General features: G+C 41.2%; 1 protein-coding gene across 2 annotated transcripts in view; it reads right to left on the bottom strand.

Moving 5' to 3' along the window:
- Positions 1-23,387, bottom strand: part of Fgd4 (FYVE, RhoGEF and PH domain containing 4) — a 212,625-nt gene that overhangs the window by 10,069 nt on the left and 179,169 nt on the right. For both annotated transcript variants that reach the window (XM_070038716.1, XM_070038725.1), the window contains exons 8-15: positions 20,987-21,125; positions 18,137-18,195; positions 17,385-17,531; positions 8,839-9,011; positions 5,248-5,278; positions 4,960-5,052; positions 3,832-3,957; positions 725-865 (exon numbers count right to left, since the gene is read on the bottom strand). In XM_070038716.1, coding sequence (XP_069894817.1) covers positions 725-865; positions 3,832-3,957; positions 4,960-5,052; positions 5,248-5,278; positions 8,839-9,011; positions 17,385-17,531; positions 18,137-18,195; positions 20,987-21,125 — 909 coding nt within the window. The remainder of the gene's footprint in view (positions 1-724; positions 866-3,831; positions 3,958-4,959; positions 5,053-5,247; positions 5,279-8,838; positions 9,012-17,384; positions 17,532-18,136; positions 18,196-20,986; positions 21,126-23,387) is intronic.

Genomic DNA, 23,387 nt, shown 5'->3' with positions numbered 1-23,387 from the left:
ACCGATGAGGACTGTTTATTGAGATAGAGCAGCGAGGGGCTTTCCATGGGCCAGGAGACTGTGTGTCAGAGCTGGGACAGGAGCTGGGTTTTATGAGGTCTGAGCAAGGAAGCAGAGGTTAGTGAAAAGGCCACTAGGTCAAGGGAGGTGGGGGGCTTTTTGGTTGGGCCCACTATGGAATGGTTACAGCAAGGCTTAGATAGATTGTCCTGCAGGCAGTCTGCATTTATCTTTGGTGGGTTACCTGGTAGCTGTAAACACCTGGGTAAATGGGGAGGGGGGTCGGGTCAATCCTTCATATTCCATCTTTGGATACATAGAAAGAATGGGCCTAGAGGCAAATCCTTCATATAGGGTCTTTGGATACATAAAAAGAATTGGGCTGAGAAGGGAGCAACATGTTGTTATAATGAGAACAAAGCAGATTCTCATAAAAAAATATGCTATGTTTAAAAATTTAAAGATATCTAATATTTCATTTTCTTTCTTTTTTTTTTCTTTTTTTTTTTGGTTCGGTCGTGGGGCCTGAACTCTGGGCCTAGGTGCTGTCCCTCAGCTCTATAGCTCAAGGCTAGCGCTCTACCACTTGAGCCACAGCGCCACTTTCAGCTTTTTTCTTTTTGCTTATGTGGTGCTGAGGAATCGAACCCAGGGCCTCAGGCATGCAAGGCAAGTGCTCTACCACTGAGCCACCTTCCCAGCCCCTAATATTTCATTTTCATACCTCTAAAATTCCTTTTTTTTTCTTTTCTTCACTGTCAGTGAATCCACTTAGTATTTGATAACAGTCTTTGCAGACTTTGTTCAATTTTCCACCATCATACTCAAGTTGAGCTTTGTAGTCTGAACATTTCCAACAAACCACCTTGAATTAAAAAACAAGATAAACTCATTTAAAAGACAATAAGGCTTGAGCAGTTAGAATTACAGGTAATAATAAATGATAAAAATTTAATATAAGTTGGATGGCTGGTGGCTCATGCCTGTAATCCTAACTACTCAGGAGGCTGAGATTTGAGGACTGTGGTTCAAAGCCAACCCGGGCAGGAAAATACATGAGTTTCTTATCTCTAATAAACCACCAGAAAAACCAGAAATGGTGCTATAGCTCAAGTGGTAGAGCATTCACCTCGATATGAAGAGTTGAGGGACAGTGTCCAAGCCCAAAGTTCAAGCCCCACGACTGACAAGAAAAAAAAAAGGTTAAATATAAGAGGCAGACTTGCTCCAGTGTGCTAGTACTTGGGGCTTCATATCAGGGCCCAGTGATCTCACTTGGCTTTTTAGCTTCAGGCTGTTGCTTTATCTGCTGAGCCTTAGCTCCACTTCTGGTTTTTGATGGCTAACTGGAGATAAGAATCTGACAGACTTTCTTGCCCAGATGGGTTTCAAATTGTGATCCTCAGATCACAGTCTCAGTTCCCAGATTTTTTTTTTTTTATTGTAAAGATGCTCTACAGAGGGGTTACAGTTACATGAGTAAGGCAATGAGTACATTTCTTGTCCAGCATTGTTACCCCCTCCAGTTCCCAGCTTATTATACTTACGCTGGTGAACCCTGATACCTGCCTGTATTGTTGAATCTTAAGAGAGAAAAAAGTTTGGCTTATTTATGTCCCTTTAAATGTGGAGTCAGGGGCTTCTAATGGGTACCCAGTGCATCTACATTTCTATGTATACATTTCTATGTAAGCTCACTTATCCCTGTCTACATCAACGCCTTTCCTTCTAGGTTTATTTTCAGCTAATGATTCTTTTTCATTCTTTAATGAAAATATAATATTGAAGTTAAGGTTCTTCAATGTTTGCCCCAAACGAAAAAGCAGTTGGCTCTACCCAGCATATCCTTCTGCATTTGGACCCATTATATAACTTAATTCGTGTTGTTACTGAGAATGTTCCTTTCTCGTGCAAGGCCAGTAAGTCCACCTGTTTGTGGGCTCCATTTCTTCTTCACAGGTAAAAGGTACTTAAACTGTGTTTGATGTAAACTGTGTTTGATGTAAAGCAGTAACCCCTAATTTAGGCCTACAAATTAACTAATAGCAGGAAAAGAGCTGGCAATCTTTGTCATAGGGCTTGAACTCTAGCTCAGGTGCTGTCCCTGAGCTTCTTTTTGCCCATGGCTAGCGCTCTACCACTTGAACCACACCTCCACTTCCGGCATTAGTTTATTGGAGATAGGAGTCTCATGAACTTTCTTGCCCATGCTGGCTTCTAACCACAATCTTTAAATCTCAGCTTCCTGAGTAGCTAGGATTATAGGTGTGAGAGACCAGCACCTGGGCCATTTTTAAAAAATCCATGTTTTTGTTTTTAAGATGTTCTCTCTGCCCTCACCTTGGAATCAAGGAAGCTCAGGACTCATTCAAAACATATTTACAAGGTAGAATGGAGGAAACTACTCCAGCAAATCAGAGCCCCCTCAGATCAGACCACCACCAGGCCACTGTGACCAAAATCACTCCCCTCAAGTAATGACAAAGTGATGACAAAGGTAACTTCTGCACAACTCTTCCATAATGATTAACCAGGCCATACACTCATTAGGACTGGGGGGTAATTATGCCTTCTACCCCTCTGCCCTAATTTTTTGTTTCTTTAAACCTAAAAGGCTCACAGCTATAGTGAAAGGTAAGAGAAAATGGCCTGAAATGCTTACTCTGACTTTTTTTTTTTAATTGGTGGTGGGGCTTCAACTCAGGGCCTGGGTCACCCTGTCCCTGAGCTTTTTTGCTCAAGGCTAATACTCTATCACTTTGGGCCAAAGCTGTACTTCCATTTGTTCTGGGGGTGAATTAGAGATAAGAGTCTCACAGACTTTCCTACCCAGGCTGGCTTTGAACTGTAATCCTTAGACCTCAGCCTCCTGAGTAGCTAGGATGACAGGCGTGAGCCATCAGTGCCTAGCTTCTGCCTCTTTCTGTGCTATGTAATACTCTCCCTTCTCTGATCTTCACTATTGCATAGTTCTTATTTGGCATTGAGGGGCGAATGGCTCTACCTAACACATAGAATCCCAGGAATTTGGGTCTGGGGCCTATAACTCTACTTTCAATATCAATTCCTGTGGTCTTTGTCTCTCTAATCAGGTGTGTGTGTGTGTGTGTGTGTGTGTGTGTGTGTGTGTGTGTGTGTGTGTGTGTGTGTGTGTGTGTGTGTGTGTGTGTGTGTGTGTGTGTGTGTGTGTGTGTGTGTGTGTGTGTGTGTGTGTGTGTGTGTGTGTGTGTGTGTGTGTCACTGTTCTAAGGCTTCAACTGTGTGTGTGTGTGTGTGTGTCACTGTTCTAAGGCTTCAACTCAGGGACTGGGCACTGTCCCAGAGTTTGTTTTTTTCTTCTCAAGGCTAGTGCTGTACAACTTGAGCCTCAGTATCACTTCCAGTTTTTGTTTTTATTTCAAAGGGGGTGTGAACTAACTGGAGATAAGAATCTCACAGGGGCTGGGAAGGTGGCTCAGTGGTACAGCACTTGCCTTGCATGCTCGAGGCCCTGGGTTCGATTCCTCAGCACCACATAAGAAAAAAGCCGGAAGTGGTGCTGTAGCTCAAGTGGTAGAGTGCTAGCCTTGAGCTGAAGAGCTGAGGGACAGTGCCCAGGCCCAGAGTTCAGGCCCCACAACTGGACCCCAAAAAAAAAAAAAAAGAAAAGAATCTCACAGACTTCCCTGCCAGGGCTAGATTTGAACAATTCTCAGATCTCAGTCTCCTGAGTACTAGGATTTCAGGCATAGATAGACATGAGCCACCAACAGGAGGCTTCCAAGTTGATAATTTTATATCACTTGTATAGTTACTCATGGCTTTAAGAAAATGTCAAGAAATGCTACTTACATGTCCACAAGCTCGACAATGGTGTCTCCTCCTGGTCAGGGCATTGAAAGGTTCTTTGCATTTCATGCACATGGTCACTTCATTATCTCGGATCCATCTTGGGGCTCTTTTTCCTAATTCTGCAGTCTAAAGAAAAAAAATTTTTATTTATTTATTTATTTATTTATTTATTTATTTATTTTTGTCGGTCCTGGGGCTTGAACTCTGGGCCTGGGCACTGTCCCTTAGTTCTTAAGACTAGTATTCTACCTCTTGAGCCACAGCACCACTTCAGGCTTTTTCTGTTTATGTGGTACTGAGGAATCAAATCCAAGGCCTCATGCATGCGAGGCAAGCACTCTATCATTAAGCCACCTTCCCAGCCCCTAATTAATTTTTGATCAGGGACTTAAACTCAGGGCGTGGGCCCTGTCCTTAAGCTTATTAATTCCATCACTTTGAACCACCTTGCCACTTCTGGTTTTCTGGTGGTTTATTGGAGATAAGAGTGTCTTGGACTTTCCTGTCCAGGCTGGCTTTGAATCATGATCCTCAGATCTCAGCCTCCTGAGTAGCTAGTATTATAGGTGCCTGGCTGAGATTTTTTTTTTTTGGCCAGTTCTGTGGCTTGAATTTAGGGCCTGGGTACTGTCCCTTAGTTTCTTTTGCTCAAGAGTAGCATTCTACCACTTGAACCATAGTGCTACTTCTTTTTCTGTTTATGTGGTACTGAGGAATCAAATCCAGGGCTTCATGCATGCTAGACAAGCACCCTACCACTAAGCCACATTCCCAGCCCGGAGACTGAATTTGATTAGAAAAAGATTATCATTCCTACATAGTTCTTTGAAGTACTTTTGCTTGGTATTGGTGGCTCTCACCTATAATCTTGGCTACTCAGGAGGCTGAGATCTGAAAACTGTAGTCTGAAGCTAAGCTGGGCAGAAAAGTCTGTGAGACTCTTATCTCCAATGAACCAGCAAAAAGCTGGAAGTGGAGGTGTGGCTCCAGTGGTAGAGAGCCAACCTTGAATAGAAAAGCTAAGGGACAGTGCCCAGGCCCTGAGTTCAAGTTGAACCACAATTGACAAAAAGAAAAAAAGAAAAAAAGAAAAAAAAGAGAATGAAATTAATTCCACATTCTACTTACAGAAACCTCTGAGTGAATGTCATTATCCTTTGCAATTGCATTTCTGAAGGTTTCATTCCTCTGATGAAAAGCATCAATAGTCTCCTGAAGGGCCTAAAATAGAAACAAAATTCAAAGCACACATTAAAGTCCCCACACAAATGAAGTGAACACACTTTGTTAAACAAATACTTATGATAGGAATAATCTTTGAAGTTCAACGAACTTGTTCTGATGACAATATACTAAACAACATGTGTACATGTGTGCACCACAAATTGCCAAAATGAAAACAGAAGTCAAGCTTACCTTGATCCATTCTTCTTTGTCTTGCTCAGAACTAAAACAAAACAAAATTAAAATGAATGCAGAATATTAAAATTATGCTCTAATCTTGTGTCAACTTCCTAGAAAATTCAGGAATTCCCTGGAAGGAACTACAGTTAAAAACTAGTGACACTCTGGTACTGAACCTTAACTTCTGATGGGGAGACTGACATTTAGCTTACTGGATATATCTACAGCTAATCTTCCAATTTTCCAAAACAGAAGGCAGCTATTAAATCCTACTGGCCACAGCCCATCTCAGGAAAGGTAACAATTATTCTTGTAATCTTATAAATATCTTCAAAAGGACTTGGGGAGCTACTTAACATTTCCCTTGACAATTTTTATTTTCCTATTCCTTAGAGGCCCAGACAGTACCCTACCCAACCTATTAAAGATAAGACAGAATAGTCAAAAACTTAAGTCAGATTCATGGATCGCAGGGTTTAGTAATTTTTCTTTAGGAAAAAAAAAACATTCCTTGACTTTAGTCAAGTTCTCATGCTTTTTCTTAGTGAAGCTAGCAGGCTGGCGTTCTACCACTTGAGCTATACCTCTACTTCTGGCTTTTCTTAGATAACTGGAGATAAAAATCTTGAGACTTTCCTGCCCCAGCTGGCTTTGAACCCTGGTCATTATATCTCAGTCTCCTGGACTAACTAGGATTACAGGCATGGGCCACACTTTCTCCTGTTACTGCACATTTTCTTCTCTTTTGCAGGTAGCTTATATAGCTTATATAGCTGTGGTTATATACTGTGCTTGAAAAATGTCCTGTAGCAGATTCTGAATTGACCTAGGATCCATACATGGAATGATTTGTTTGCATGTTTGGTGAGAGAGAGGCAAGTGTAAGCTCTAAATGGAGTGATAGTCTGATAAGTATGAATAAGTGTGAACCCAGTCAAAGGCCAATTCCTGTGACAACATACACCTCTCCAACATTTGTTTATTTATTTACTTTTAGTGCTGGTACTGAGGCTTGAACTCAGGACTCTATAACTTGAGCCACATCTCCACTCCAATTTTTTCATGGCTACCTGGAGATAAGAGCCTCTCAGTTTTGTCTAGTAGGCTAACCTTGAACCTTGTCCTTAAATCTCAGCCTTCTGAGTAGCTAGGATTACAGATGTGAACCACCAGTGCCCCGCTCCCAGAAAAAAATATTTTTATTAAATACTGCCATGCTAGGAAATCTAAGCATGTTACAGGAAGATGGTGCTTATTCTGAGAATTTCAATTTTATCTTTCAGAAATAAAAGCTTCCCAATGCTTTGCTTACTATTATATTTTAAAAATAATTTCACAATTGAAAACTATTGCCTAGGGGCTGGGAAGGTGGCTCAGTGGTAGAGCGCTTGCCTTGCATGCATGAGGCCCTGGGTTTGATTCCCCAGCACCACATAAGCAAAAAGAAAAAAAGCTGGAAGTGGTGCTGTGGCTCAAGTGGTAGAGTGCTAGCCTTGAGCTGAAGAGCTGAGGGACAGCACCCAGGCCCAGAATTCAGGCCCCATGACCGGACCCCCCCCCCCAAAAAAAAAAAAGAAAAGAAAAAAAAAAGAAAACTATGGCCTAAGAACTATATGAAATAGAATCTTTTTTTCTTTATTTCAGTTTTGAACTCATACATAAAACATGCATGTTAATAGGATACTATGTAATGTATTGGTACATATACACTTTCTTTTTTTGGGGGGAGAGATGCTGAGGACTGAACCTATGGCCTTGAATATGCTAGCAAGCACTCTGCTGCTCAGCGACATCCCCAGTTTAGAGATAGGATGCTACTATGAAGCTCAGGCTGGTAATAACCATGATCATCTTGCCTTCACCTATCTAGTGCTGGGATTACAGATGTATATCACCCTGCTTGGCTTATAATGTGGTTTTAAATGCGGAAAAGGAGGTACAAATTAAGAGACCAATCTTGAAGATGATTTATACCTCAGCAAGAAAAAAAAGTGGGAGCCTTTTTTTGCCATTTTGCTTTAGAAGCAAATTTTCTATCTCCAAATATACATCCAACTTTTAGAATCCTGATAAATCTTGATGAAGGTAAGGTAAAGAAACCTTGAAGAAATCCTTTCTTGAGCCTTTCCTATTTATCTCCATTTTTGGGAGCCATTGTAGACCAGATAGACTATAGTCACTTAATTCAGATTTACGATAGCACCATATTATCATAAATATAACTTGCAGTCCACTGAAATAAATAAGAAAATTAAAGCCGGGCACCGGTGGCTCATGCCTGTAATCCTGGCTACTCAGGAGGCTGAGACCTGAGGAATGCGGTTCAAAAAGTCCGTGAGACTCATTTCTCCAATAAACCACTCAGAAAACTGGAAGTAGCACTGTGACTCAAATGGTAGAGCACTAGCCTTGAGCTGAAGAGCTAAGGGACAGCTCCCAGGCCTAGAGTTCAAGTTCCACAACTTAAAAAAAAAAAAGAAAGAAAGAAAGAAAAGAAACTTAAGGAAGGGGAGGTGGGGAGGATTGAGGGGACGGGGGGGGGGGGGAGGAAGAGGATGGGAATGGATGGGAAGGGGAAACTAAGGAGGAGGCTACAATGCTTGATAAGAAATGTACTCATTATCTTGCCCATGTAATTGTAACCCCTCTGTGCAGTATTTTCACAATATAAAAAATAAAAAAAAGAAACTTAAGGAAGAATTACCATGTTTCTAATACTAACTGGAATAGTATATTCTTAAGAAAGTTCCAATGAACCCCAACTAGCTTACAGAAGGGCTTAAGTCTTCCTTTAGGCAAATCAAGAAACCTTAGAGCCAGTGCAGGTGGCCCATACCTGTATGCCTGGCTACTCAGGAGGATGAGATCTGAGGATCTAAGTTTGAAGACAGCTCAGGTGTAAGTCCTTAAGACCCTATCTACAACTAACCAGCACAAGGCTGGAAGAGGAAGTGTGACTAAAGTTGTAGAGTGCCAGCCTTGAGCAAAAAATGTAAAGGGAGAGTGAGCTCAAGCCTCAGTACCAACACACACACGCACACGCACACACACACACACACACACACACACACACACACTTTTTTTTCTTCCCCTAGTCCTGAGTCTTAAGCTCACGTCCTGGGAGCTGTCCCTGAACTTTTTTGTTCAAAGCTGGCACTCTACCACTTGAGCCACAATTCAACTTCCAGCTTTTTTTGGTGATTAATTGGGGATAAGAGTCTCTTGGATATTCCTGCCCAGCTGACTTCCAACTGCAGTACTCAAATCTTAGCCTCAGGAGCATCTAGGATTACAGGCGTGAGGCACGGGTGTCTGGCGTGTGTGTGCACACGCACCCACACCCACAAATTCTAACTGGACTCCATCAACCTCATGCTGTGAGTACCTTGCCATTCTAAAGAGTTTTCTGATTGTATGTTTGCTTGTCTGCATGACTCTAGGAATGAAATAATGGGAAAGACCTCCCAGCTCTCTGTTTAAATCCTCTGAGGATGCCAGAGGAAAAGGCATTCACTCATGGGGAGAGAAACTTCAACATCATCCTGTCCTAGGATTTATTCTGATACTGCAGAAAGCTGGGACAGGAATGGAAAGTTTGCTCACCTGGCCTGCAGTTCCAGCGTCCTCTCTTTCCCAGACACCTGGAAAGTATGGGGATACTCTTCATTCTGTGTCTCTATGATATTCATCCCATCAATGCCAACTCTGGTCCTAACTGTGAATTTTGAGCCCACCAAGCTGAATCTGGGCACGCAGTACAGCAACATGTTGTTGAACTGCAAGGAAAGACAACACAAGATCAATAAACAGGAAAATAAAGGAAAGAACTGGGCACTGGTGGCTCACACCTGTACTACTAGCTACTTAACAGGCTGAGATCTGAGAATCCCCATTAAATTCCAGCCCAGGAAAACAATTTCATGGACTTTTACTTCTAATTACCCAGTAAAAAGCTGGACATGGAGGTATGGCAAGTGATAGAATATCAGTCTTCAGTGAAAAAGCCAAGCAAAGGCACAAGGCCTGGAGTTTAAGACCTAGTACTGGCACAAACACATAAATTACTCTCTGTACTACTTATTGGAGACTGAGTATCCAAGCTCCCACACTAGCTGAGCAGTCAACCCTTATACATCAGGAGAAATCATCTGCAATACACACATGGGAAGTATTTACAACAGCGCTTTGAGTTATCTAATTGTACACTTTTCTAAGGTTTGATTTTGGATCTTTCTTGCCTGGTCTTTTGCTCATACTATGCTTCCTGCCATTACCAAGACACGAAACACCAATGGATACTCGTAACATCCCAATATGTGCATGTGACACTATTTACCCTACTCATTGTTTTTATTTGTGCTAAAACTGTGTCTTGAACTCACGGCCTCACAGTCTTGCTTGTGTGTGTGTGTGTGTGTGTGTGTGTGTGTGTGTGTGTGTGTGTGTGTGTGTGTGTGTGTGTGTGTGTGTGTGTGTGTGTGCGCGCGCTTGAACTCAGGGCTTAGGCTTGTCCCTGCTCATTGTTTTTATTTGTGCTAAAACTGTGTCTTGAACTCACGGCCTCACAGTCTTGCTTGTGTGTGTGTGTGTGTGTGTGTGTGTGTGTGTGTGTGTGTGTGTGTGTGTGTGTGTGTGTGTGTGTGTGTGTGTGTGTGTGTGTGTGTGTGTGTGTGTGTGTGTGTGTGCGCGCGCACGCGCGCTTGAACTCAGGGCTTAGGCTTGTCCCTGGACTTTTTTGCTCAAGGCTACTGCTCTACTACTTGTGCCACAGCTCCACTTCCAGCATTTTGCTGATTAACTGGAGACTTTTCCTGTACTGGCTGGCTTTGAGCAATGATTCACAGATCTCAGCCTCCCAAGTAGGTAGGATATAATCCTATTTACAGATATTCAGATCACTATACATTCTTCCTTTTAAGTGTTATAGTTTTGTTCTTAAACATTCAGTTCTGTTTCTATCTAACCAATGGGCTTAAACTTTTACATGGGAGAATTCTTTTAGAAATAATTGCAGGTTGAGTATCTTGTTGTCTAGCCCAGCTAAGCTGCTGTTTGGAAGAGAGGTGGCAAAGAGCCTTGGGGGGAAATGGGCAATAAGTGACTGCCCAAGATCTTCTTGTTCCAATTACTGTTGGCCATCAAACATAACACCGTCACTCCCAGGAGAAGGAAGTCATGTGGCCGGAGCTTTGGCCAAGGTCATCTTAGAAAGCTTTGCCAGTGTGAAGCCATTCATGCCAGCTTTGATTGGCTTTGTTGCTCAAGGCCAATGCTCTGCCACTTGAGTCATGATTCCACTTCTAGGTTTTTATTGGTTAATTGGAGAAAACAGCCTCTGATGTCTGCCTAGGCTGGCTTCGAATCTTGATCCTCAGTTCTCAGCCTCCTGAGTGGCTAGGATTACAAATATAAGCCACAGGCCCCTAGCCACCCTAATTGTGAAACCACTTCCCTGCTGGTTGTTTCTCCTTTGTCATTCTGTAACTTTCTATAGTCTCTATCATAAATGTCAGCTCCACAATGGACAGTGGAAGAAAAGGGCACTAAAACACACCGTATAGAAATCCCATTATTCACGTTACATATACATTTCTAGAAAAGGACCAATGCCTTATGATTAACTCCCCATGATCCTCAGAGTGTGGCCATCACCCTTCCCTGCAGGACTTAAGAGATTCAAAACACTCCTAAAGGTTCTCAGATGATCCCTGTCATAGTTTGAACAAGGCAGCATCTTGATTGCTGACTTTCCAAGTTAATTAATGTTGCTTTTCTTCCTCAGGAGGAAATCTGGGTTGCACTCTGCATGTTGGGTGGGATACAGAGCTACTTACTAACTTAAGGACAGAACTCACACTTTCATGCTTTCAGGACAACGGTCCCTTTATATAGGGACTTTGCACTCCTCAGTGGGACTTCATACTTTAAATGGTCAGTAATGATATGTTGAAAAATTATAACCATAATCAAATGATATACACATAAATGTATAGATATATATCTACACATATATGTATAGCTACATGTATCTCATGATATACACAGATGTGTATACACATATCTATATACACATCTTAAGCATATCTATACACATATGTGTATAGATACATTTATTTCATATCTATACTACATCATAAAATATATAATATCATGACATTTAATATACACAGATCAGTATATAGATCTATACATAACTATATAGAATCTATATATAGATATCTAGACATAGATATAGATACATCTATACACATGGATATATATCTATGTATATACTATATAGCTATATGGCTACACAGGTGGACATAGATATCTATATATATATACAGTATATACAGTATGCTATATATACCATATATAATATATACATACATACTATATATACATATATAGTATATTCATATTATAGTATATATACACATATATTGTATATACAGATATATATCTATGTCCACCTGTAATCCTAGCTACTCAGAAGGCTGAGATCTGAGGATCATGGTTCAAAGCCAGTCTGGGCAGGAAAGTCTGTGAGACTCTTATCCAACTAACTCCCAGAAAACCAGAAGTGGCTCTAAGTGGTAGAGTGCTAGCCTTCAGTGAAAAAACTCAGAGACAGTGTTCAGACTCTGAGTTTATGACCAACAACAAAAAAAAAAAAGGGGGGGGGAACTGTGTGGAGCAGACTGTGAGCAGACTGTGTGGAGGCAAATATACAAACACTTTGAGATCATTTTAATGTAAAAGTCAGATTCTAACTATATTTTGGCTTTTTAGCCAAATAAAATAGTCAAGGAATAGGAAAGAGAAAACATTCTCATTTTTCTCTCTAAAGAGAAAAGACAAGAAATGTGGTGCTTTGTTCTATATAGAAAACAGCAGGGAACACACACGGAAAGTTTCAGTCTTGTCTTCATGAAATGAACTTCACACTGGCAAAGCTTTCTAAGATGACCTTCAAAAGATGAATGAATGTGACTTGGCCAAAGCTCTGGCCACATGACTTCCTTCTCCTGGGAGTGACGGTGTTATGTTTGATGGCCAACAGTAATTGGAACAAGACGATCTTGGGCAGTCACTTATTGCCCATTTCCCCCCAAGGCTCTATGCCACCTCTCTTCCAAACAACAGCTTAATTGGGCTAGTCAACAAGATATTCAGCCTGCAACTATTTCTAAAAAAATTCTCCCATGTAAAAGTTAAAGCCCATTGGTTAAATAGAAACAGAACTGAATGTTTAAGAACAAAAACTGTTAACACTTAAGAGGAAGAATGTACAGTGATCTGAATATCTACAAAGAGAGAAAGAGACATTAATTCCTAGGAATTTTACTCAGAATTTTTTTTTTTTTGGGTTGGGTCGTGGGGCCTGAACTCTGGGCCTGGGCACTGTCCCTCAGCTCTCCAGCTCAAGGCTAGCGCTCTACCACTTGAGCCACAGCGCCACTTCTGGCTTTTTTCTTTTTGCTTATGTGGTGCTGAGGAATTGAACCCAGGGCCTCATGAATGCAAGGCAAGCGCTCTACCACTGAGCCACCTTCCCAGCCCTTTACTCAGAATTTTATGTTGAGCTTGTCTTTTTTTCTTTTTTGTTTGCTTGCTTTCTTTCCTTTCTTCCTTCTTCCCTTCCTCTTTCCTTCTTTTTTTGGGGGGGGCGAGGGGCCAGTTCTGGGCTTGAACTAAGGCCTGGCTGCTGTCCCTAAGCTATCTCACTCAGGTCTAGTGCTCTACCAATTGAGTCACAGCTATACTTCCACAGCAATACTGTGTTTGCTAGTTAATTGGAGATAAGAGTCTCATGGACTTTTTTGTCTGGGCGCGCTTCGAACCATGACACCAAGATCTCAACTTTGGAGTCGTTAGGATTATAGGCATCAGCCATCAGCACCCAGCTGAGCAAATCTTTTTATTATGTATTTTATTTTACAAAATAAATAATGTTACTGGGACTTGAACTCAGTGTTTTGTGTTCTCACAGCTTTCTTTCTTTTTTTTTTTTTTTGGGTCCGATCATGGGGCCTGAACTCTGGGCCTGGGCGCTGTCCCTCAGCTCTTCAGCTCAAGGCTAGTGCTCTACCACTTGAGCCACAGTGCCACTTCCGGCTTTTTTCTTTTTGCTTATGTGGTGCTGAGGAATGGAACCCAGGGCCTCTGGCATGCAAGGCAAGTGCTCTGCCACTGAGCCACCTTCCCAGCCCTCTCACAGCTTTCTTAAAGCTGGCTCTCTACCACTTGAGCCATGCCTCTAGTCTGGTTTTTTTGCCAGCTAATTTCTGCCTGGGCTGGCTTCAAATCTTGATTCTCTAGATAATCAGCCTCCTGAGTGACTAGGATTACAGATATAAGTCACCTTGGCCTGGATTTACTTCATATTAATGTATTAACATCTTCGGGCTTGCAGACTCTAAAAGAAGAAATCCTTCCAGATAATCTAACTCCAAGAAGAGTATCCAACTCCCTTGTCAGCACAGCTTCCATATGGAAGGAAGTCAACCAGGCCAGAAGGGCCAACACCCCAATCACCCTTGTTATCAAGCTAGGGCTCTATTTCCACCCTGAGGTCCAGGTAAGCAGACAACAGCTCCTACACAACAATACCCCCTGGAATCATTGAAGCAAGATCCTCCCACATCCTTCACTCTGTCTTGTCCAGTGTTCCTTGTGGAAACCACAAAGGCTCCTCTCCGTGTTTTCTCTCACTGTCTCTTCACTGGGCCCCCAGAAGCCCCCTGCAAGGGAGTCATGTTCCTCTTCTCCAGACCTCTGTTTTTAATGTCCATCACATCCTTAAGCATAACTGAATATACCATTTATATAGATACACATATATTTTGCAGAGCTGCAGATGGAACCCGGGTCTTATTATGTTTAGGCAAGTACTTTAATATTGAGCTGTATCCCTAGCCCTAAATCCTATTTTTAAACTGGGCACTGGCGGCTCATACCTATAATCCTAACTACTCAGAAGGCTGAGATCTGAAGATTGTGATTTGAAGCCAGCCTGGGCAGAAAAGCCTGTGAGACTCTTTATCTCCAACTAACCACCAGAAAACTAGAAGAGCTATAGCTCAAGTGCTAGCCTTGAGCAAAAAAGCTCAAGAACAGCACCCAGATCCTGAGTTCCAAACAAAAACTACAAAACAAAAACTATTATTTTTATCATAGATTTCTGAGTAGAACTCAGAACCGCAACATGATTGTAGTATATACTTACTCTCCATTTAGTTTTCAATATTACCTGGGAAAGGTGAAGTACTTCTATTTAGCTTAAAGAGGGATTTTTTTCTAGTTGATTTAAACAGTATCTATACATTAAAAAGTATATTGAGAATAGATTCACATATCATAACATTTACTTTTTTGTGGTAGTACTAAGCCTTGAACTCAGGGCTTCACACTCTCATTTAGCTTTTCTCCTCAACACTGGTGTTCTACCACTTGAACCACAATTCTACTTCAGTGTTTCTGCAGTTAATTGGAGATAAGAGTTTCACAGATTTTCCTGCCTGGGCTGGCTTTTCTGTGATCTTCAGATCTCAGCCTCCCAAGTATCTAGGATTATACGCATAAGCTATTAGTACACCTAGCAAATTTACCCAAGAATATACAATTCAATAGTAGAATTTACTATACTATTAAACACCATCGGTAACTTCAGAATTACTACCAGTTAATTCCAGAACATTCTATGACTCTATAATATACCTTTTCTTTTCTACATCAGCCCTAGACAAATCACTAATTAAGCCCATCTCTACAAATTTGCATATTCTGGACATTTCATATTAATGGAATCATATAGTATGTATCCTTTTGTGACTGGCTTCTTTTTTAATTAATCTTTTTTGTGCTAATACTGGGTCTTGAGCTCAGGACCTTATACTCTTACTTAGCTTTTGTGCTCAAGGCTACTGCTCTATCACTTGAGATACTATCTACTGGCTTCTTTTACTTGCCAAATGTTTTCAATGTTTATCCATACAGCATGTTACTTTACTCACTGCTATGTAATATCCATTGCATAAATATATCACACTGTCTCTTTGTGAGGACATATGTTTTAATTTGTTGGCTCTTTTCTTTTTCTTTCTTCCTTTTTTATTCTTTTGAGTTCAACAACTTAAAATGGAATGGCTGGGCATACAGTATAGCCAAAAAAATGATGGCAAAATACTTGAAATTCCTTGGGGCAACAGTTCCCATAAGATTTTCCTTTCAAAGAAGGTTGGAAAGAGCTGGCAGAAACCTCTCAGTCCTTTAGAAGAACTCAAGGTATGTCAGGCAAAATGTATTTCTGGCAGCAGTGAAGTCAGCTAGTAGGCAGTCAGCCTCTTTATCAATATATCCATTTCTGTACCTTTAACAAAAGTCAAGAATAACAGCTAACATTTCTTGAGCAGTGATTCAGTGTGAGCTTTACACTGTCAATGCTGGTTGTTAGGGGACCCGTATTGTCCATTTAGATAGAGAGAGGAATTGGAATTCATTAGGGTAACAAAGAATGTAGGTCATGTGGACAGAGAATAAAATAAAATGGCTTATGTATCCAGGAAGAGCTCTTAATTGAAAATGAGCCCTAGGTGGACTGTCATTTCCAGAAAGCAAGGGAAGTGACAAGGACTGACTAAAAAGAAACTGAAAGGCATTTGGCAAACAAGTTTTACAATCTTAACTGTACAGTTGTTGGGCTTTTTAAAAAACCAATAATGATTAAAAATAGTTTTGTTTTTTTTTGGGGGGTCCAGTCATGAGGCCTGAACTCCGGACCTGGGCGCTGTCCCTCAGCTCTTCAGCTCAAGGCTAGTGCTCTACCACTTGAGCCATAGCGCCACTTCTGGCTTTTTTCTTTTTGCTTATGTGGTGCTGGGGAATCGAACCCAGGGCCTCATGCATGCAAGGCAAGCGCTCTACCACTGAGCCACCTTCCCAGCCCCAATTAAAAATAGTTGACTGCAGAGGATTAAAACTATTGTCAAAGGATACAGTCTGTTGTAAAATATCCAGAAAATGAGTCCAATAAGCCTGAGAATGAAAGGAGAAGCTGGGCACTGGTGGCTCACCTCTGTAATACTAGCTACTCATGAGGTTGAGATCTGAGGATGGTGGTTCCTGCCAGCCTAGGCAGGAATATCCATGAGACCCTTATCTCCAATTAACACCAAAAAATCCAGAAGTAGAGCTGTGGCTCAGGTGGTAAAGGCTTGAACAAAAATGCTCATGGCCATTGCCTGGGCCCCGAGTTCAATCCCCAGGACCAACACACACACACACACACACACACACACACACACACACACACACACACACACACACACACACACACACACACACACACACACACACACACACACACACACGAATGAAAGGAAGAGAGGGGTACTGGTGGCTCATGCTTGTAATCCTAGCTACTCATCAGGCTGAGATATGAGGATTGAGGTTCCAAGCCCATACAAACAAATCTGAGAGACTCTTAATTACAATTAGCCAGCTAAAAGCTGGAAGGGGAGGTATGGCTCAAGTGCCAGCTTTGAGTGAAAAAGAAAAGCAAGACTGTGAGGTCCTGAGTTCCTCCAGTACTGGCACAAAAACAAACAACAACAAAAAAGAATGGAAGAAAAGAGACAATTAAAATTATCAAAAAAGAGGGCTTCAGAAAGCATACCATTCTTTCACTGTTGGCTATGATTGCAGAAAGGCTAAGTTGACTTTACTATGTGCTACTTAGCAGATTCTTACCATTAAGTATAGAAAACAATAAATCAGTTACTTAGAATATTCTCATATGCCGGCTAGGATTGTGGCTCAGTGATAGAGTGCTTGCTTAGCATGCACGAAGCACAAGGTTCAATTCCTCAGTACCACATAAATAGAAAAAGCCAGAAATGGCGCTGTGGCTCAAGGGGTAGGGTCTAAGCCTTGAATAAAGAAGCACAAGGACAGTGCCCAGGCCCTGAGTTCAAGCCCCATGACTGGCCAAAAAAAGAAAAAAGAAAAAAAAAGAATATTCTCACACGGAATCCTGACAGGGCCAACTAAACCAAGTTAGTGGTACCAACTCTGAGGAACAAGCAAGTATCCTACTTTTCCAGGATGTATATGATGCTTTCAGAAAATGTTTTTTTCAGGAATTTTCTGTCACTGTATTCAATACTCACTAAGAAAAGGTAGCGTTCTTGTGCTGAGGTGTTCCGAGCAGCAAGTTTGAGGATCTGTCCTTCTTTTATTAGTTCATTAGAAGGATTTACAATGTCTTCTTCTTCTCCCAACATTTCATAAATCTCCAAGAGTTTCTTCAGGTTTTCCTGGGAAATTAAAACAAAATAAAGCAAGATCAACTATAAGGAAGTTTTTTACCTTAGTAACCTGAATAGTACTATCACTGTGACTACAATCTGCAGAACAGAGTAGTGGGGAATAAGCAGATGTGTTTGTTTGTTTGTTGTGTGTGTGTGTGTGTGTGTGTGTGTGTGTGTGGCATATGTGTGCCAATCCTAAGGCTTGAACTCATGGTCTAGCTGCTGTCTATGAGCTTTTTTTGCTCAAGACTAGCATTCTACCAGTTATGCTACAGCTCCACTTGCAGCTTTTTGGGTGATTAATTGGAGATAAGAGTCTCATGGACTTTCCTTCCTGGGCTGGCCTTAAACTGTGATCCTCAGATCTCAGCCTCCTGAGTAGCTATGAATAAAGGCCTGAGCCATCAGTGTCTGGCTGATGCATTTTTATATAAAATGCATGAACAAAAGGAAACCAGAGGGAGGCTTATTCCAGAGAACACTAGACATACTTTGCAAACGTTTTTTTGGTTCACCTCTGTTGACTAGGTTCAAACCTACAGACAGTATTAGGCTATGTCATTAACAATTGTCTGTCCAGAAGGTTCCTGTCTCCTTTGCAAACCACTTACCATTTTTCTTATTGCGCTATTAGAATGGCTTGCTGCTGTAGAAATAATTTCAAGTGATTCTAAATGGGAAAAAAAGAAAAGGAAATAAATATGCTTTGTACTTCCTGTGCTAGTGAGTAATTGAATAACTTATCCACCAAAATAAAAAGAAATCTGAAATACCAGGGGAATAGCAGCAACTTCCACTTTACAAACTGGATTACTTTCAAAACTTTGTAAGCGGAGTGAGTACTTAAACATTAGGCAGCTCCATATAAAAGGGAAAAAATAGGCTCACAGGCCATACTTGGTCCATCATAGGGCTTAGAAAAAAATTAACAAGCACAATGTACAGTTTCAGGCACACATGAACCATCTCCCCTAGGGGACCTAATAGGGCTTACTGTATACTAATTAGTTCTTATACAACCTTAAATGATCTTACAGTGACATTAGCTCTGTTTGGTAGATGAAAGAAGTGAGGAACAAGTAACTTTACCAAGATCATAATCAGTTGGTCCAGGGTCATCATATGATACTGGATCTCAATGAAATCTAAGTCTTTTGACTCAAAGTTTGGCCACATTTCAAAGGTAGTAAATAATATATTACATTTTTCTTTGGAAAATTACTAAGCATAACCAAACTTCATGTGGGAAAATATGTGACAGTTCTAGGCTGGGGAATAGGAACTCTTTCTCTCTCTCTCTATTTTTGTATAGTACTAGGGCTTGAACTCAGTCTTGAACTCTTGCTTAGCTTTTTCCACTCAAGATCAGCCCTCTATCATTTGAGCCAGACCTCCAGTTCTTTCATTTTGGTAGTTAATTAGAGATAGAGTCTCTAGGATTTGTCTGCTCAGACTGGTTCTGAATGAGATCTTTAGATCTCAGCCTCCTGACTAGCTGAGATTATAGGTATGAGTTACTAGCATCCAGCCAGGGAAGAAATTCTTTGCCAGAAGCATTGTAGGAGTTTCAGCCACTGCAGAGGAAGTCACGGGCTGCTGTTGGATCAATCCAAAGGAATAAGTCTTAGTTCTAAATCCTGTTTCACTTCCTTTCCGTCTTGCAAATACTGGTCTATTTAACTCCGTTACCACAACAACCCATGGCTTCTGGCCTACATTTGCTGTCTTTGCACTCTGCTCCTGCTCCTTCTGTTTTTAGGTCTCTAGAAGCTCTTTTTTTTTTTTTTTTTATTTCTTTAGACCTTTATGTGTAAGTAGCAAGAGGAAGGCAAAAAGAGCAATAAATTGTCCTACTTTGTCCATAACTTTCTTAAAAAATTTTTTTTTGGTTTTGTGCTAGTACTAGGGCTTGAATTCAGAGACTTTGCGATCCCTTACTTTGCTGCTCTAGGCTGGTACTCTACCACTTGAGCCACAGTTCCACTTCTGGCTTTTTGCTGGCTAATTGAAGTAAATCTCATGGACTTTCTGCCTAGTCTGGCTTCAAACTGGGATCCTCAAATCTCAGCCTCCTGAGTAGCTAGGATTTCAGGTATGAACTAACAGTGCCTGGAGCATTTTCATTTTTGATAAAAGGTATCATATAGGAAAAATACAGCCTTTTCATCTATATGTTTGAGAACTGTCCAGATGTGGGCAATTCTGTGCAATCCTGTACCAAATACAGAATCCAAGAAAGAGGGAGAAACTGTAAGAAGGGATGGGGCCACTGACCAATTGATCCTTGGAAGGAATCCATGATTCCACCTCTAATCTACTGATAGCTCTGCCACTAAAGCCTAGCACTCAGGCTAGATGAGTGAAAAATGGGGATGTGGCAGAATTCCCAGAAAGTAGAAGGCAAGGGGAAGATGGGAAGTCAAATTCACAACCATATGGGAGAAAGGGGAAAGAGATATTTCTGTGGTCACTGAGTCATTTGGATGGTGAGTGAAACATACTGAAGACCTTCTACTTCCAAAATAAGAAAATGGCTCCCAGGCCAAAGATAATGTTTTCTGCTCCTCTTTTCTTAAACCAAGAGCAACTTACAAAAACAGGTCCTGAGTTCAAGCCTTCATACCAAAAACAAAAACAAAACAAAACAAAACAAAACCCCGCTGAAACCTAGTAGCTCATACCTGTACAGGTAATCCTATCTACTTAGGAGGCTGAGGTCTGAGGATCACGGTACAGAGTCAGCAGGGCAGATAAACCCAATGGATTCTTATCTCCCAAGTAACCACCAAAAAGTCAGAAGTAGAGCAGTGGCTTAAGTAGTAGGGCACAAACGTTAAATAAAAAAGCTCAAGGACAGCTTCCAGCCTCTGAGTTTACACCCCAGGGACAGGCACACACAACAACAACGACAACAACAAAACAAAACCACCAGTCACTTTCATTTCAACCTGATTTAAAAAAAAAAACCAAACTAGTAATTGGAGTAAATTTTCTTGAGGCCAATGTCATTAGACAACAAAAGGCATCGTTTCCTGTTTTATCTTAGGGTAGGTAAGGCCAACTCTGCTTAGGTTATTTTTACAGGATAAATGTCATCCTAGCTTTCTTGCTCTGCATCAACCTATCTAATTAAAACAGCAGCACTTGTGATTTCAAATGATTGTGCTCTTTCTGGGAGAAGGTAATTGTATATTGCTGTTTCAGATGTCTCTAGGTCTGCAGTTTTATATTTCAGTTAGTGATTAATGTGAACTCAGAGCAGGAAACGTGATTTGCACTACTCCCAACCTGTGACTTGGATTATCCAAAGTGGCTTGCCTGACTGAGGTGACAATTATAATTTCCAGTGTAATTATTTTAAGAGCAATATCTGACCAAAGAAATGGTCAAATACTGGACCCACAAGTAAGTTTGGTTATCCTATAATGGAGTGAGGGATGTAAAATATAAAAAACATTTACTTTTTGCATCATTCCAGTCTGGAGAGTCAGGAGGCAATTTTCTTAGGTAGTCCTTAAGAAGCATCTCATACCGTGGAATCCGCTGAACAGGTTCTAGCATGTGATGTTGTAAAGTTAAGCTCCCACAGACCTTCTGTTTCTAAAGTGAGCAGAGAGTTTAAAGAAAACATTACAAAATCACATTAGTCATTTAAAAACCCTTAGCGCCAGTGGCTCATGCCTGAAAAACTAACTACTCAGGAGACTGAGACCTTAGGATCAAGGGTTAAAGCCAGCCTGGGTAGACATATCTGAGACTCTTATCTGCAATTAACCACTAAAAAGCCAAAGTAGAGCTATTTGCTCAAGTGGTAGAACACTATCTTTCAGCAAAAAAGCTAAGGGACAGTGGGGTCAAGAGTTTAAGCCCTAGTACTGGCATATACACAAAAACAACAAAAGACTCACTATATGATAAACTCTCATCAAGAACAATGTGTACATATTGTAGCTGAGCCTAACTTTCATTAGCAATACCTAAGAGGCTTTAAAAATGCAGATTTGCCAGTGATTCACACCTGTAATCCTAGCTACTCAGGAGGCTGCAATCTGAGGATCACAAGTCAAAGTCAGCCCAGACAGGCAAGTTTGTGAAATTCTTTTTTTTGTTGTTGTTGTTTTTTGTACAGAGGGGTTATAATTACAAGGTAATGAGTATGTTTCTTATCAAGCATTGTAGCCTCCTCCTTTGTTTCCCCTTCCCATCCCTTTTGAAATTCTTATCTACAGTTAACCACCAAAATGGTAGAAGCAAAGCTATGGCTTGCTTGGTAGAGTGCTAGCCTTGAGCAAAAAAGCTCAGGGGCAGTACCCAGTCCCTTAGTTCAAGCCCCAGAACAAGCGCATGCACACACACACACACACACACACACACACACGCATATACACACACATACACATACATAATGTATATTTATGAACTTCTGGGTGGGGATGGGAGGGAAAAACTGGGAAAGAGAGAGGAAAGGGGTGGCATTGTCCAAAAAGAAAGGTACACATAAGCCAGGCACTTGTGGCTCACCCTTGTAATCCTAGCTACTCAAGAGGTTCAGATCTGAGGATCATGGTTCAAAACCAGCCCAGGCAGGAAATTCTGTGATACTCTTATCTCCAATTAACCTCTCAAAAAAAGCAGGAAATGGCATTGTGGCTCAAGTGGTAGAGTGCTCGCCTTGAGCAAAAGAGCTCAGGGACAGGGCCCAGGCCCAGAGTTCAAGCCCTGGGATTGGTTGATTTTTATTTATTTATTTTTATATTTTTTTTTAAAAGAAAGAACATTCTCTCCTCTCTCTCTCTCTCTCTCTCTCTCTCTCTCTCTCTCTCTCTCTCTCTCTCTCTCTCTCTCTCTCTCTCTCTCTCTCTCTCTCTCTCTCTTTCTCCTCCCCCCCCGCCACATCTCCCCAAGTCCTGGGGGTTGAACTCAGAGCCTAAGTGCCATCCTTGAGCTTTTTTTGCTCAAGGTTAGCACTCTACCATTTGAGCCACAGCGCCACTTCTGGCTTTTTCTGTTTATGTGGTCTGAGGGCTTGTTTCATGCATGCTAGGCAAGCACTCTACCACTAAGTCACACTCCCAGACCCAAACACGTACTCTTTACCTGACTTATGCAAACGTAAACCCCCCTTGTACATCACCTTTATAACAGCAATAAAAAATTTAAAAAGGCACATTTATGAATCTTATCCCAATCTATGAAATCAGAACTTGGGGTGAAAAATCATAATTTGGGGTAGAGGAGCTACAGAATAGGCATTTTAAAATACCCCTTTATTTTTATAGCATTAAAGTCTGAAGAGTATACACTGTGTATAGAAACAGAAAGGGGAAAAAAATCAAGCAGAAACCAGGTGGCTTATGCCTATAATGTTTCTACTCAGGAAGCTCAGCTATTATCTCCAATTAACTACCCAAAAGCCCAAAGTGGAGATGTGGCTTAAGTGGAAGAGCATCATCCATAGCAGTGTGAGGCTCTGACTTCAGGTCATAGTACGAGCACCACTGTCCTGCACTCCCTCCAAACCCCCCCTCCCCACAAAAAAGTAGAATTTTTTTTTAGTGTTCTTTTTTTTGTACATTTTTATTATAACAATACTGTACAGAGGGGTTACAGTTACATGAGCAAGGTAATGAATACATTTCTTATCAAGCATTGTTGCCTCCTCTTTTGTTTTCCTCTACCATCCCTTCCCTCCCACCTCCACAAAAAAAGTAGAATTTTAAGCAAGAAAATTCCAAGTTGGGCTGGGAAGGTGGCTCAGTGGTAGAGTGCTTGCCTTGCATGCCTGAGGCCCTGGGTTCGATTCTTCAGCACCACATAAGCAAAAAGAAAAAAGCCGGAAGTGGTGCTGTGGCTCAAGTGGTA

The sequence above is a fragment of the Dipodomys merriami genome, unplaced genomic scaffold (assembly GCF_024711535.1).
Source record: "Dipodomys merriami isolate MVZ:Mamm:240054 unplaced genomic scaffold, mDipMer1.0.p SCAF_10, whole genome shotgun sequence".
Classification (NCBI taxonomy): Eukaryota; Metazoa; Chordata; class Mammalia; order Rodentia; family Heteromyidae; genus Dipodomys; species Dipodomys merriami.
This window is presented reverse-complemented; position numbering and strand designations above follow the sequence as displayed.